At 39.5% G+C, this 15,518-nt stretch overlaps 2 protein-coding genes across 9 annotated transcripts in view; one reads left to right on the forward strand and one right to left on the reverse strand.

Annotated features, from left to right (window-relative positions):
• Nucleotides 1-7,608, reverse strand: part of STN1 (STN1 subunit of CST complex) — a 35,287-nt gene extending 27,679 nt beyond the window's left edge. For 2 of the 5 annotated variants that reach the window (XM_044438167.1, XM_044438187.1), the window contains exons 1-2: nucleotides 7,398-7,608; nucleotides 1,582-1,783 (exon numbers count right to left, since the gene is read on the reverse strand). In XM_044438167.1, coding sequence (XP_044294102.1) covers nucleotides 1,582-1,714 — 133 coding nt within the window. In that variant the 5' untranslated portion in view covers nucleotides 1,715-1,783; nucleotides 7,398-7,608. Of the gene's footprint in view, nucleotides 1-1,231; nucleotides 1,464-1,581; nucleotides 1,784-7,239; nucleotides 7,365-7,397 lie in introns of those variants that run through there. The other 3 variants (XM_044438148.1, XM_044438158.1, XM_044438177.1) reach the window with 3 other exon arrangements.
• A 6-nt stretch (nucleotides 7,609-7,614) lies between these two features.
• The window catches only part of SLK (STE20 like kinase), a 59,963-nt gene continuing 52,059 nt past the window's right edge, over nucleotides 7,615-15,518 (forward strand). For 2 of the 4 annotated variants that reach the window (XM_044438104.1, XM_044438134.1), the window contains exons 1-2: nucleotides 7,787-7,938; nucleotides 8,316-9,157. In XM_044438104.1, the coding sequence (XP_044294039.1) occupies nucleotides 9,008-9,157 (150 nt within the window). In that variant the 5' untranslated portion in view covers nucleotides 7,787-7,938; nucleotides 8,316-9,007. The other 2 variants (XM_044438124.1, XM_044438114.1) reach the window with 2 other exon arrangements.

Here is a 15,518-nt window from a genome sequence, read left to right on the forward strand (position 1 = left end):
CGCCCCATGGTGAATGTTCCCCACATGGCAAATTATTTGTACGCACAAGCTCATAAGGATTGATGTGGCAGCTGTTCCTATACAGCAGCTGCTACATATTCACCAGCCTTCACACTTGCCAGAACAGAGCCTATTCAGATGGTGGAAGTTTTACTCCAGTAACTGGTATTAAGCAAGCTTCAGCCGTGTGGTAGTACAGAAAGGAAATAAAAAGTTTGCCTTTACTAAAGCTGTTTCCACTGCTCATTGCCAATCATCTTATTCAGAAGAGAACTAGCTTGGATGAAAACTTAAGTGCCAGTTTTTGTTCTATGTTTGTATTAAGGGGGTTTTTTTTTGTGCTTGGTTGTGTTTTTTGTCTAGTCTGATCTACCTTAGGTTTTATGCTCTAGGGAGCAAAGCCCCAAGTCTCATTTTTCATGAGTAATAAAAATCAATCAGAAGATCAGTCCTAGGCTTCCTGGGGGAAAAATTGGGTGGCATTAGCTAAGAGAGAAAATCAGAGAAAGCATATTGCTTCCAATGACATTTGAAAGGAAAAAATAAGGTGGGATGCATGGCAACACACAGAAACCAGTACCTGAATAAAAGGCAGGTTAAAGAGTGATTTTTCCTTTTTCTTTCCTATTTTGTAATGTGGCAGCTAGGAAGCATCACTGTAAAAACACCTATGTTACTTTCACTATTACAGAGCATTGCTTGACGTATCAGCATGTCCTTTCACAAATCAGTCAATAAATCCCACTCTTGGCTTTATCAAAACTGTGGCACTCTTGCTTGTTCGGCAAACTACGTTTTACTTAAACACTTCCAGGTCTGTCTTAGTTAATCTACACATGCTTTGTTCTGAACTTTCTTCAGGACTTGCTACAGAGGTGGACTTGCTACAGAGGTGAAACCGACAAAAACCGACAGAGAGGTCCGCCTGGCGCCGTCGTTATTTGTTTTTCGGCGCCAGGCGAAGACCTTTTTATTTAAGCAGTATTTTAAATGTTAATATTATTGAATTTTATTTGGCCAGGGCGGCTTGTTTTATAGTGTATGTTTTATATTATATATTTGTATTTTATTGTATATATTTTAAAATGTTATTTTAATTTTTTGTTGTAAGCCGCCCCGAGGCTTCGGCGAATGGGGCGGCATAAAAATGTTTTAATAAATAAATAAATAAATAAATAAATAAATAAATAAATAAATAAATAAATATTTCTCCAGACTAGAGATTCCTAACCTTGGGTCTCCTGGTATAGCTGGATTATAACTCCCATCTGTTCAGTTAGGCTTCCTTCCTGTTTTCAACTCAAACAGGCAAATGAGATGGCAGACAGAAGCCAGAGGACACCAAAATGAGTTGGATTCATGCTTCATATACTCTGGGAGAAGCAGGTAGGAACATATGAGAATGTTCCTCTCATCTTCTTTTGACCTATCTTATACTGCCTTTGAGCTTCTTTTAAGGAACACTGCAAGAGAGAACTGACATCTGGAGTTAGACTGTCAACCAACACAGTTTAGTAATGCTAGGTTTTTCATTAAAACCAGTGGTGATATTATGCATTTCACAGAAATCTTATCACTTACCTGGAACCTGTTTAGACTCTTTCATTTCTAGTATGTCTTTAATGTACAATCTTGCAAAGGCTGAAAAGATAGGATCCAAGCCCCATAATAATGAAGGGACCTCTCCATCCAATTCTGTGGCTCCTGCGATCATTCAGAAATGAATGCTTTATCTTCAAGACGATGGATGAATCCACCACAAGCAGAAGTTCTGTTTGCAAGACTAGGAGAGAAAGAATCAAAGACAACATAAAATCTCAAAATATGACAATATCTTAATTGTACTCCACTGAAGTATTTGAAAATCATCATAGCACTTGAATGAAATGGCTAGTAGCCAGCAGCAATATGTAATCACTTACTTTGCTAAAACTAAAGAGAAACTCTATCCCAGAGAAATAATAATGAACACAAAGAATCAAGTCGGGGGGGGGGGGGAGCTTAATCATAAAGCATATGTAAAATGTATTTTGAGGGGCATATTACTAAGAACATTAAGACTTCTTTGTATGTCTCTCCTGTATGCTCTCTTCTACATGACAGCCACTAAGAGTGGGGCCTTTTCTGAGTGGAATCCTCCTTCTAGGCCCTACCTAATGAGATCTATCAGACCCCACTACTTCAAGTAGCTGGTAAAAAAATAGGCATTTAAGTAGTATTTTGGCATAGATTCGGCAGGGATATTTTTAAAGTTGTATCTTATCCATCCTGCAGTGTTAACAATGATCTCTCATAGCTACTACTTTATGATTATTGCTAGTTATATATCTTTAAATACTTTATTGTATTTGCTTTGTAAGCTGCCTTGAATCTGTTCCTTGGAAAAAGATGAGCTATAATCTTTTAACAAATAAGATTAACAAGAAGAAATTCTAATTATGTCAGAAACAAGAAACTGGCTAGGGAGACAAATGGAACATTAGACTAACAACATTATTTTCATTCATTTTCCTTGCAAAAATATTGTAGGACAGGATCCCACAGTTCTGAGGACACTGAGTTGATTTTTTCCCAAGCCTTTTTTTTTTTTTTTTGGAAGGATGTATAAAGAACTGAGTTATACATAGGTGTCAAGAGGTAAAATGACACAGCTTATCAACAAATTAAAAATTAACAAGTCACTAGATTGAGATGGCATTCACAAGAGAGCATAAAGAACTGAAATGTAATAGTACTGATCTTCCCGCAAATATATGCAATTGTTCCTGTGTCAGGGATTTTTTAAAGCAGCTAAACTGACTCTCAAAGTTTCTAGCAAGCACCCAGGTATCTAGAGACCAGTTAGCTTCACTTCTGGGTAATGGGTGAACACTGTAAAGGGAAAAATCAACCATTCAAAAGAACAATATACAGAAGAATCAGCATGGTTGCAAAGGGAAGTCGCTTTGCAATTCTTTGAGAACAAACATGTAGATAGAGCAACTCTGGTATAATCAAGCCTAACAATCTAATATAGTATATGTGGCTAAGAAAATGGATGTTAAAAAGTCTGAGTTCAGCAAGGAGGATCAGTCATAAGATATGGCATTTAGGCAAGGACTAATCACTACATGTTTTGCATGCCATCATCCAAAATCATACATAAGGTTATAGTTACTCTTCCCTGCTGACATTTTACCATTAGTAGCAATTAGGAACACAATGTCAGTTATAATGACTAGTTTCATTCCCTTCAGGTCTCCCCTTAATTAAGTTATCCCCTGGCATGCTCTGCATGTGTTGCACAATCTTCCTGACCCACTGGAAGATCAGGCATTGTTTGCTTTCTTTTCTAATAAAAGATCTGCAGCTGCTGCAGCAAGAAATCAGAACACATACCTTTAACAAAGCAGACTTACTTAGAAAATCTTTCCCATTTCAGAGTTTGGAGATCTTATGCAGTTTTGACCAATTTGAGATACTAGTGCCATATAAAGATGCATGTGTTTACCTGTTTTGCATGAGTGGCCAACCCCTCACAGATAATTAGACATAGTGGCTCACTGTGTTGTGCAGACCACTTTCTGGATATTTGGGGCAATAAGCCATCCTGGCAACCCATGATTTATTCCAGGGGTTGTTCAGTCCATAACGGTTTTCCATGTTGTCCAAAAATAAGAAAACCATTTTACTTTTTAGGGCCTCAAGAGTTAACTCAATACTCTGAATTGGGCTCAGAAACAGAGCAGATCGCAAAACACTGCTGCAATACAATCATATCTACCATTCCTATTGTTGGGTAAATACACCATCTGGTTCTTCTCCTGTCAATTTAGTTGTTTCAACAGGGAAGAATAGATGCAACATAGGCACAAACAGAATTTTATTAACAGGCTTCAGCTGAAGGGTGGTAACACTCTGGCTCATGCCACAAAGCAGTAGAGCAAGTTTTTATTCAGCAATAGCTGGTTTCAGTTACCACCCTTCTGCGGTTAATTGTTAGCCTATTCCTAATGCTGCCAATTTGGTGGTATCATTTTTTCCCTTACCCACCTTGCTGGGTTGGAGATGCACACATACCTGTTCATCACAGATGACAACAGTGGAAAGATTGCAAACTACTTGGAGACTTTGCTGAATCTTTATGGCAGCAAATGTGTGACACACCATTTGAACTAATAAAGGCTAAAAAACCCTGTAAATGCTGAAAAACATAAGCTGCTTTGGAAGAACTTGGAGGTACTTACAAAGCAATAGAAAGATAAAGAAAAAGGCACTTGTGACTTTGACCTTAGAAAGATTACGGGCTATGCAAGGCAGTAAGCTGCATGTCTGTTCAAGTACTTCATTATCAAATTGACATAAATGTGGTATCTTTCCATTGCTAATCAATATAAAATGTGCATCTGGAATGCTTTTATGGAAGGGAAGAGGAAACTACAAATTTCAGCACATTCCACATCTCTCTACTGCTTTATCTCCTGATTTTCCCTCCCTTCCTTCCTATTCCAGCTCTGATGAGGAAATAATTTGTGGTGCGCTACACTGGATTGGCAGATATGGATGTTTGTTTGTGATGCTGAAATAGTCTCAAATAGTCAGGAAATGTATGACATGGAATAGAAGGAAAGTCTAGGATTACTATAAAAATCCTTTGATTACCTATCAATTTATAAATTTAATTCTAATGCCTTTTTATCAACTATCCTAATAGAAGGCCAAAGCAGGGAACAGCGACTGGAATGAACAGCAGAAATGTAGGTGGATGATATATTTAATCCAGACCTTTAAATAGTCTGTGGAATTTGCTAAGGTTGAAGGAGGGGTGAATATTTAACCTTGCTAACAGAATGCTGTGGAAAGCAAGGCTGGGTTTTGTTTTGTTTTAAATTTTAGACAACAGCTATCATGAATATTGTGATTATTTGTCTTACTGGTTGCATAAAAATGCCATAACAGTTTTCAGGTATACTTTTGCTAATATTTGTTAAATTTAGAGTATTTATTTATTTATCAAATTATATCCTGCCTTTTTCCTACAAAGGGCTCAAGGCAGCTTACATCTCCTTCTCCATCTTATCCCAACAACAACCCTGTGAGGTAGGTTTGGCTGAGAGGTAGGTTGGGCTGAGAGTCTGTGACTGGCCCAAAGTCACCCAGTTGGTTCCATGGCTGAGCAGGGACTAGCACCCAGATTGTCTGAGTCCCAGTCCCATGCTCTTAACCACTACACCACACTGGCTCTCCAGAGTAGTTTGTATTCCAGAAATGTAACATACACTTTAATATTTTGAACAGCTAGAGGAGGCTTTTCAGTAAGGTGCTATTCAGATGCTGTGGGAGTCAATTTTTGTCATCCCTAACTAGCATGGCAGTGAAGTTGTAATCCAAAATGTGTTGAATGCAGCAGGCTAAGGCAGAACTAAATCTCAAATAGTTTATTTCCTACTGTCTTTCTCATGAAAAAAGAACCAGTGTCACCTAAACAATACACAGAAAACAGAAGCAAATTAAAAACATGCAATCAAGAACGTGAAAAAATTTGAACAATCAATCTTGAGGCAATTAGCAAGATTAGAAGAGCCTCCACAGGATGTGATAAATTGGAGAAAAGGAAACAGGAACTCTGATTAGGAAATTGGGAAAAAAGATTAATGCAGGCCTGCTTAGAAGGGTGAACAAATACATGACATACGTTTTAAGAAGAAACACATGGTTTCTAGGAAAATAAAATAAAACATAGTAGTGAGAGTAAATTTAAGATGGGAACTAAGAGAAGTGGTTAAGTGGAAGGACTGAAAACGAAACTAAAGGATCACAAGAATGGTAGCTGGGTTGGGAGGGATGAAGAAAGAGGACAGATTGAGGGAACTTGGTATTTTCAGCCTGGGGAAGTGAAGATTCCAAGGTGATCTTTTAGCAACATATAGGTATGTGAGGGGATGTCATGTGAAGGAGGCCATGAGCTGTTTTTCCCTGCAGTAGAGAGCAGGACACCTTCCAATGGGGCAAAGCTCAAGGAACCAGGCTTCAGGTTGGATGTCAGGAAGTACTTCCTGATGGTTAGGACCGCTAGGATATGGAATGGGCTTCCAAGGGAGGTGATTGAGGTCCCATCAGTGAGGGTGTTCAAGGAAAGATTGGACACCCACGTAAGTGAAGCCAGCTGGAGCTAGGGGTCAGACTAGATGGCCCAGGAGACCCCTTGTGACTCTATTTTTAAGATACGTTTCAATGTTCTATGTTTCTAAAATCAGAAATTAAGAAAGGAACAAAAATATTAAACAGTAATAAGTGGACATGAAGGGTTTCATGGGGCAGGAGAAGTAATTTTACAATGTTATATATAACTAAAATTTAATTTTGAAAAATCTGATGTCCCTGCTGTGATTTTCCAAAGCAGACAGTGACATTTATCTCTACTAAGACAACAGATTCAGAACAGCTAAAACCACTGGAATAAAAAGCTGTAGTCACAAGTTTGTGCAACAAATTTAGTATAAATGGAGGGAAAGAAGAACTACTGCCACATAAAAACAATATCTATACAAATTATGTAAGCTGCTTTGTGTTTCGATACACTAAGAAATAAATCCTACTGCAATCAGTTGCACTTTTGAATAAACTAAAGAACATATGCAGTAATTGAGAAAACAGTAAACCCTTTCCAATAGAAAAGAGCACATGTTAACGCACTTGGAATATTAGGCTAAAAGACTGCAGCATTTCCTTCAAAAAATTCCAGGCACTCCTGGATGAGACTAATTATGTGGATCAGGCCCAGTTGTGGCACAGAAACAACCTTGGTTGTCCTGTACAATGACCTATGCCAAGTGAGGGATGGGGCCGAGTATGACAAGGATGATACTGCTGTACCTCTCAGTGGCTTTCAGTATGATCAAACCATAGTAATCCTTCTGGGGCAACTGTCTGAGCTGAGAGTAGGGGGCATTCCATTGCAGTGGTTCCATTCTTTCTTGGAGGGCTCTTTCCAGAAAATGGTGCTTGGGGAATATTGTTGCCATACCCGAACCAGTTATAGGATTTCGTGCTGTCTAAATATGCATAGGACTGCACCATAACTGATTTTTCCTCCTATTCCCTCCCCCCTCAAGCTGCTTTTTTATAGCTTCTTGCTTGAAGAATAGAACTGGAGATCACGAAAGCTTGCACAACTCCAAGCACTGCATTCTACAGCTTTTAGAATTTTGTAGTGCTTACACAGCTGCCTCCAATATGTGTATGTGTGCATTAACTTACCCTCTTCCTCCACTTCTTCCGTCGATTCGCAACGGAAGGATCTAAAACAGCCTCTGCGCGGCCACGAAAAATAACGTGATCCTCAAACCGTACCTTTCACGCCAAACCCACACGCTCCCCCCCTCGCTGCCCCAATTCCTCGCCGCTGCCCGACTTACCCGCCGAAGAGCTCGGCGCGTTCTTATAGGCTCACTAGCGCGAGTGAACACCCTTTCACACGTCACATGCAAAAGGAGGAGGAGGAGAAACCGGAAGGAAATTGACTGCCAACGACTGCACCAACCCTTTGGACTCCTCCTCCGCCTTTTATTTTTTCTTTACCGCGCTACGAGAATGTGTGCATGAGGAACAGCTGTGAAAGCGAGTCGTGGAAAGAGGCAAAACTCGGATGAAGATGCGCATGCGTGGCTACGTGAAGGGCGGGCACTGAGACGGGGGTGGAGCTGAGTAGAGGCGTTCAAAAGCGGGCAAGCTGGAGCGGCCGAGGAGGTAGGGAGGAGTGCGCCTGCGCGGCGACGAGTGAGCGAGGTAGGCGAGCTTCGGGGCAGGGTGGGGGTTGGAGAGGAAATCGGCATAAGGAGGTTTATTGCTCTGCCCCGCCTCCTATCCGGAGGAGACGGAGGAAGTGGGAACAGTGAAGGTGGCTGGCAGCGGCTGCGGTTCTTCCCAGTTAGGTGGAAGACTGAGATCGGCTTCTAGGTAAAGGGTTTCTTTCTTTCGCTACTCCGTCCCTGTAAGGAAAGGCGCTGCTACGACGAGAACGCAGGTGGGGGCTGCGTCCCTGGGTGAAAGAGGTCGCCTCCAACCCCTTCCGCCTTTCTACACGGGAGGAAGAGATCGGGGGGGCGGTATTTTGCCACGACCCCTGTTAATGAGGACGCTTAACTTCCCAGAATTCTTAACCACTCTAATGGAAATGCATGATCGAATGCTGAGCGAAATACCTAACTTGTGTGTGTGTCTCGTTTTTTAAAATCATCCCTCTCTGTGTTGGGAAGAAGCTGGGGACTTTATATGTTAAGGAATGCATTATTTTTCTGCTTTTTCTTCTCTCTCTTCCCCACCCCATTGAACAGGCCAAGCGTTGTCCCGATCAGGGAAAAGCCCTTCTCTTACCCTCCCCTGCCCTGCATATGGATGAAAATAGACGTTTTCTACAGCCTCAAAGTTGTCGAACACCAAGGATAAAACAGCCTGTACCTGAAGTGATGCCTGCAATCTTTGATGCTAATTAAGTAGTGTTGTGGAAGGTTTTGAAGACAGTCTCCTGCCATCCTGCAGTTTGGCACAAGTACTTTCCACCAGTTTTGCAATACGCTACCCAAAATACTCCACCCATTTTTTTCTACCCGCAACTACTGATCTCTGTGTAGCAGGCCAGCGATGTACTTTCTCTGGTAGCATATTTGAGAACTTTCCATGTGCTCATCTGTAGTTGTTATGAACAGGAAACTACTAGCAAGCATGTGATTTTTAGGTTACTAGAGCTGGAATAATAAACTTGGAGAAACTGCTCATTACCATTCCTTGTGAGCTTGGAGTATTTTATAGAGCATCAAGAGAACTGAGGTGAAAAACTGTATCCTTGTCTGTTCCTTTGCTGGAAGTGCCAGTGTTGTCACATGGTATAATAGTCACAATTGTGTGCCTTTTATCCTTTTGGACCATACTGAAAAAGACCATTTGTAAGAGTCAAACAGTTATTCATTCTTTGAGGCCTTAGAATTTTGTTGGCTTTTTTGCATTTGAGCTATTTATAAAAGGCAATATGTCCTTCTTTAACTTTCGTAAAATTTTCAAACTGGGAGGTGAAAAGAAGAAGAAGCAGTATGAGCATGTCAAGCGGGACTTGAATCCGGAGGACTATTGGGAAATTATAGGAGAACTGGGTGATGGTGCTTTTGGGAAAGTGTTTAAGGTAAGCAATATTTTTGCCTCATGGGGTTCTGCTGTCCTGAACGCATATCATTATGCATTCATTTTCTTGGTCATATCTCATGCTGTTCTCTCACTAAAGTCCATAGTGACTTCTTAGTTCTTAGAAAGTCTTTTGGTGTCTTGATACATCTTATAGCAAAGATGGTTTTTCTTTTGAGCATATTAGTTGTCTTAAATGGACATAGCTGGAATGCTTAATCACTGCTTAGTATAGTAGAAACAAGGCCTTGAAATCAACTCTTAAGTCACAGGCCCACATTTTTTCCTTCTGCTTTTGCCAAGTTTCTTATTTTCTTTCTATGACTGATGTTGCTTCAAACTCCTATAAAAGGAGTTTTGTTGTATATATTCTGTTAAAATGGCCTTGCATGACTACTTTACTCTTGCCAAAACATAAGCATTAAAGGGTTTTGTTAGGTGAGTTGTATTAAAGCATTTAGTGTTTTCTTTTGTAAATTCCTGAAGCGAAGTAAAATTAACTATTTTACTCTAGCTAAGTATTTTGTTTTTTATATAATTTACATAACTTAAGTGTTTGGTATTGCACTAGTCTGTCTTCACATTGAATAGTTTCCTGTTAGAAGATATTACAATTTTGAAGAAGCTCCTAACATGGAAAATATAAATTTTAACTCAATACAGTTTTCTCCTTTTTGAGTTCCACATCTCTGATTTATGGTGGGTGGAGAACATTAGTAACATGGTATAAAGGAAAACACTATTTTAAAGCATGAGCTCATCAGAGAGCAGACTTGGGAAGGTCACTTAATAGTGAATGGTAGAACAGGTACATTGCTTGTTGAGGGAAAAACACAGTAATACAGAACATTACTGTAGTTTTCCAGTATGTTGTCTTCCTGTTAATAACTTCATTGTAGTAGATTTGCAACATGGCCGAAAAGTCAAAGCTGAGTTCTAGTGTTCTAGGATTACACTGTGCTGAGAAGAAAGTTGGACATGTGGGTAATACAGAACTGCTTCTTAAAAAAAAATCAACCTTGCCCTTGAACAAACAAGTTTTGTGGTGTCTTCTGTTTAGCACCTGCCATTTTAGGTGGATGAGTATTGGTTATAAATTGAAATGGGTGTTTACAGGATGCTATAGAATATTCATGTTCCAATTAGGCTTACAATATTTAAGACTAAGTGTTTGAATTGGGTTGATGTATTTTTAAATAAAGTTCATGGTCTGAGACTTTATACCAAAGAAGTAATATATTTTCATGCTCAAATTCCCATTGAAAGTATAATTAGCAAAGGAAATCATTAGTGTCTGTAACTGACAAAAGGTTGAGCTTATTCCTATACGCAGGCCCACCCTCTCATTTTGAAAAATAGTCTTCATATAGCAAGATATATTAACATACACAAACCACCGTTTCATCTGATATTTGGAGAGAGCGTATACTTAGGTCCTCAGGAGAACAGAAGATTCTTGCTATTCCAGGTATGAAGGGTGTTTAAGTTCTCTATGGAGCTACTCTTGAAAAGTGTCTAGAAGCTATAAAGTGCTGTCCCAACTGTCCCAACTGTTCCCTGGACTAGCAAGAGAGCAGATGTATCTCCTCTGCAGTTAATCTTTCATTGGCTACTGAACTGTTTTCATTTTGTTGTTTTTACATTTTGTTGTTTAGATTTTTGAAACCCTAAACAGCTGGGTTCATTAAGGACTACCTCCTCCCTTATGTTCTTTTTATACCCAGCATAAGAGGCCCTGCTTAATATCTCCCCCCCGCCCCCCACACCAAATTGCTGTGACTGAAGTATAGCAGATGGCTGTGAAGGCAGGACCTTCACACCAGCCCTGTGAATTCTTGCAAGCCATGTTATTGGATTTCTTCTGTCTTTCTGAAGCATGACACTTCTGTGGAGGCTCCGAGAGAAAAGACTGCAAGTTGTTTTGCTCAGCCAACTGCTGTCACAGGGCTATGCACCTTTTTGCTAACTGTTGTGCAGTCTACTCTTTTTATCATTGGTATGGCTTTTGTGGTTCTTATTTAGTCATCTTTATCTGTAGCTGCTTTTTTCCTTCAAAGAATAACACAATAAGTGCAGTTATCGTGGTGAGGTTTACTGGAGATTTGCCTACAAGAAAACTCATGTTACAGGCTTTGAGAATAAAGTGATATAGTTCAAATCTGATTGCTCAGAGGTCTTTAAGCATACTGTGGCTAGTCTACTTTGGATTTTTTTCAATATGGCTGATTATTTTTATCTGTTCCACACCAGGATTGGAAACCAGATTGGAAGTAAGCCTAAATGGTTAGCCATGGTAGATGAATCGCATTTAAAAAAGGATGTGTAATCCTCAACTTGGTCTAATGCTAACACCATGCAGCTGAGCTGCCTTGTTTTTTTCTGTATGTACTAACAGGTTCTAATGTTTGCTTCTGCCTTGAAGTACTCCAGTATACTCTCTGTATAGTGATAGAATGCAAGGCAGAATAGGCTTCAAGTCACTACTTGCAATTTATTGTCACCTTTTTGAAGGACATATTCCAGAAATGGTATGTAGAATAGAGACAGTGTGGTATGGTGGCTAAGAGTATGGGATTGGGACTTGGGCAATCTGAGTTCTACTCCCTGCTTTGAGCTCTTTAAAGTGAGATATAAATAAGAATACTGTACCTCTTCCCATGGCCTTTGACTTGTGGGCTTTTGCAAGGCTCCATTTTGTTGCTTGTGCTCCTAAACATCCATGTGATTTTAACATCGAAATTATTACTGCAATGCATTCTACATGGAGCTGTCTTTGAAGACCATTCAGAAGCTGCAGTTTGTGCAAAACATGACAGCTAGACAAATAATCACGATCAGAAGTCTGAACACAAGACCAGTTTGATGGTCCTTGCATTCAGTGCCTGTATGCTTCCAAGCCTAATTCAGAGCGCTGGCTTTAACCTATGCAAGGGCTGTAACTACAATAGCTAATAGTACATCTCTTTCCAGACAGAAAGGGGAGGGCCTTCTCACTTGTACCTCAACAGTTGAGTGGTCTACCACTGAGGCCTATATGATACCAGCTTTTGGCACCAAGTTAGATAGTTAAAGGGTAGCTAAGCACAGAGGGTTATGGTAGTCCTCTGTGCCGAGGCAGTTAGATACTGATGTTTACCTGATAGTTTGCTGTCTGGAGTTTTTACCAGGTCTATTCTGTATTAAAACTGCTGGGTGCTATTTAAAAAAAACTCAGGAAAAATGTTTCTATTGGACCATGGTTTTTGTTTGGTAGCTCTTATAAATTGCCCAGGGAGCTTTGACTACTGGGTTCTATAGAAGATAATTTGAGTATGTTTTACTATATTATTATTCTGGAGATTTGGGATGAAGAGTCAGTCATCAGACTTCTAGCTCTATTTTGTTTCTATCATCTTGTTCCTTGTGGAGCTTGGAGTAGAAAAGCATGAACAATCAGAAGCATAAGTCAGACAAGGCAGGAGTGTTATTGATTAATGGTACTGATTTGGAAGATATATTTCTTAATTTTATGAATTGCCCAATAACTGAATGGCTCTCTGGGTGGTTTACAAAGTTAAAAGGGCATAAAACAAAAGAGGAAAAACCCTATCAAATCAAACAGTGGGCCAATACAGTGATCACAATAACATACCCAAATAATCAAGGTGGGACACAGGCACAGCAGCAATAGTTAAACAATATTGAGATTAAAAGAACTCTATTAAAATATCTGGTGAATAAAAAGACTCCAAAAAGAAAAAAAGTAGGTATACCTCTCTGGGGAGAGTTCTAAAGGTAGGGTGCCACAATTGAAAAGGCACTTGTAGTTGTCACCCGCACAGGATGATCTAAGGGCCCAGGTAGCTACATACCAAGGGAGGCATTTCTTCAGAAGCCCCACCTCAATCCTGTGATCTCAGAAAGGGGGCTGTGGTACCTGATTCCCTCCATCATGCCCTTGCAGCTACTGCTGGAAGAACCGGAGTGGCTGTTTCAAGAACTCACAGAAATAACCTCAGAAGTCAGAAATGTGAAATAGTACAAGAGGGAAGAAAGGCCAGTATGTAAATCATATGCCTCCTTCAGCCCTAGCTCCACCCCCAAATGTCTGTTCCCTTGATGGGTTCATACACCCAGACAAGAAGCAAAACATGGAGGCCAGGTAAGGAAAATACCTCTGTTGCTCCTCTAAGCTTTGGTGGCAGCAGCTTGACAGGGCAATGGATACATAGCAACCTCTGAGTCAGGAGACTTCCATGTCTAAATGTTGCAAGCTCCCTTGACTATGTATTTTCTTAGAAAAGTAAAGAATAGGCATTAGAATTAATTGTTTTTTCTTTTCTGCTCTTCCCCTTTTTGATCATCTGCACCCCCATCCTGGAGCCTTTTCGGAGGGTTGAAGGAACCTCCAGGATCATGTTGAATAGGGTATAGGGAGTCACTGTGTAGTGTGATAAAATTGGTAGAATGCCACCCACTTGAGTGCAATTCCTAGTACCCCAATGTTCCTGAGAATACTTTGTGTGGGGAGGAGGGTGGCAAGTTTATTTCCATTTTCCTTCATTTAAAGTTCAGTCCTGTGAGTTGACTTTTGTTGTTCCATGCAGCTGTTGTAACGAGCTACTGCAGTTGAGATTTTCATTGCGCCTTGCGTATATTTGAGCTTTTGTTTCCAAAGCTTAAAAACTAAGTTCAAAAATAACCAGTTGGATTAGAAATAGGGGTTTTTAGAGTCACAGGAGCAGTAATTCAATTTACTTTGTAACTAGGCTTGAGTCTTTGCCTCAGAAGATGGTATAACATTATCAAAAACACATAGCATTTTGTAATACTTGCAACTTTGTACTCAATTCATTAAATTGAGAGTCCTGTCAGACTATTCAGCAGCATATTAATTTGAATAATAAATGCACACTAGTGCTTTCATCCATAACTAAACAAAGTCAGTTCCTTAAAGGAAGTGTACTGTGCAGGTTATTTCTTGCCTTTTACATTAGTCATTCGTGTGCCAGTTTTATACCATATGAGTAATCCTTGAATACATGGGGCATGTATATATAGACTATATTATGGATACGCCCTAGTTTCCTCCAGAGCAATAATCTTTTTCAAGGTATGAACTAAAAGAGCAATCCTATGCATGTTTAGACAGGAAAACATCCTACAGCACCTAGCACTCCACAGGCAACCATGCTGGGAAATGTAGGTCTATTCTGCCTAAATATGAATAGGTTTATACTTGTACATTTTGAACTTATTCATTCATTTTAAAAGAAGGGTATTGTGAACATACACTGTGTTGCTGTATTTCTCTGGTAGAACAGAATTTTTTTTCCTAATTGCTACTTGAGTATTGGATGTTTGCTTATTAGGCATCCATTTAGAAGTACTCTTCTGATGATATAGATGTTTCCCACAGCGAATATTGTGTTCACATGTTGGTTTGTAGTTCATGGTTTGACTTTAATAAACTGAATTGATTAAGCAGCTAGGAATCAACTTTCTAGGTTCTGGTAACCTATCTGAAATCCCTGCATCCAGATGTGATCATGCATTATAGGAGAACTATAAGCATTTAAACTTTTTGTTCAAACTTGTCCTGTTGAAATAGGGGAAAAAAATCCAAAGTAAGCTGATCATAACTGGATGCCATAATAGTAATGCATAATCTAAATTAAGATTATTGTCAGTCAAAAGTACTTGATATTATTAGTTTCTGGCTCTGTGGCCATCTAATTATTCCTGGAATCTTATTCTGATTTAGCATCATGTTACACCATTAGATGTGCTACTGTTTCCTAGCAAAGTATCTAGTTTTCATTATAGCAGATGCAATGTACATGGGTTTATCAGTAGGATGAGAATTATTCCTCCTGGACTTCTAAGTGTATTCTAATGGCAAGCAGTCCATTAGATTGAAAACAAGTTACTCTTGGTGATCATATTACATGCTTAAACATTGGATAGCAACAAATGATTGCCTTAGGTTACAGAATTTTCAGTCACTTCCTTTCTTTGAACTGAAAAGCTTTATATTGCTTTTATATATTCCAAGCTATTTAGGAATACCAAGTTTGAAAATATTTACTCTGAATTGTGTTTAGAAACAGACAGGAGAATCTTTTTGGGAATGGTTGATGTGTTTGTTTTTTTTTACCTAGTCAGAGTCACAATTTATAGATTTTCATGTCTGCAGCTACATGTACAACTTCTTGCAGTAAATTGAATAGGATGTTACTGGAGTATGAATAATGGTCTTTCCCAAGCATAGGAAGGTGAGCTGCAGTGGGACTAGATGGGCAAAGATAGTAAGCAAGCAGTGCTATGACAAGTAACACAAGTATCAGTCCCTTCTCATTGACAGTGCAAAGTACTAAAGTGAA

Source organism: Varanus komodoensis, unplaced genomic scaffold, assembly GCF_004798865.1.
Source record: "Varanus komodoensis strain SLA01 unplaced genomic scaffold, ASM479886v1 scaffold1, whole genome shotgun sequence".
NCBI classification, from domain to species: Eukaryota; Metazoa; Chordata; class Lepidosauria; order Squamata; family Varanidae; genus Varanus; species Varanus komodoensis.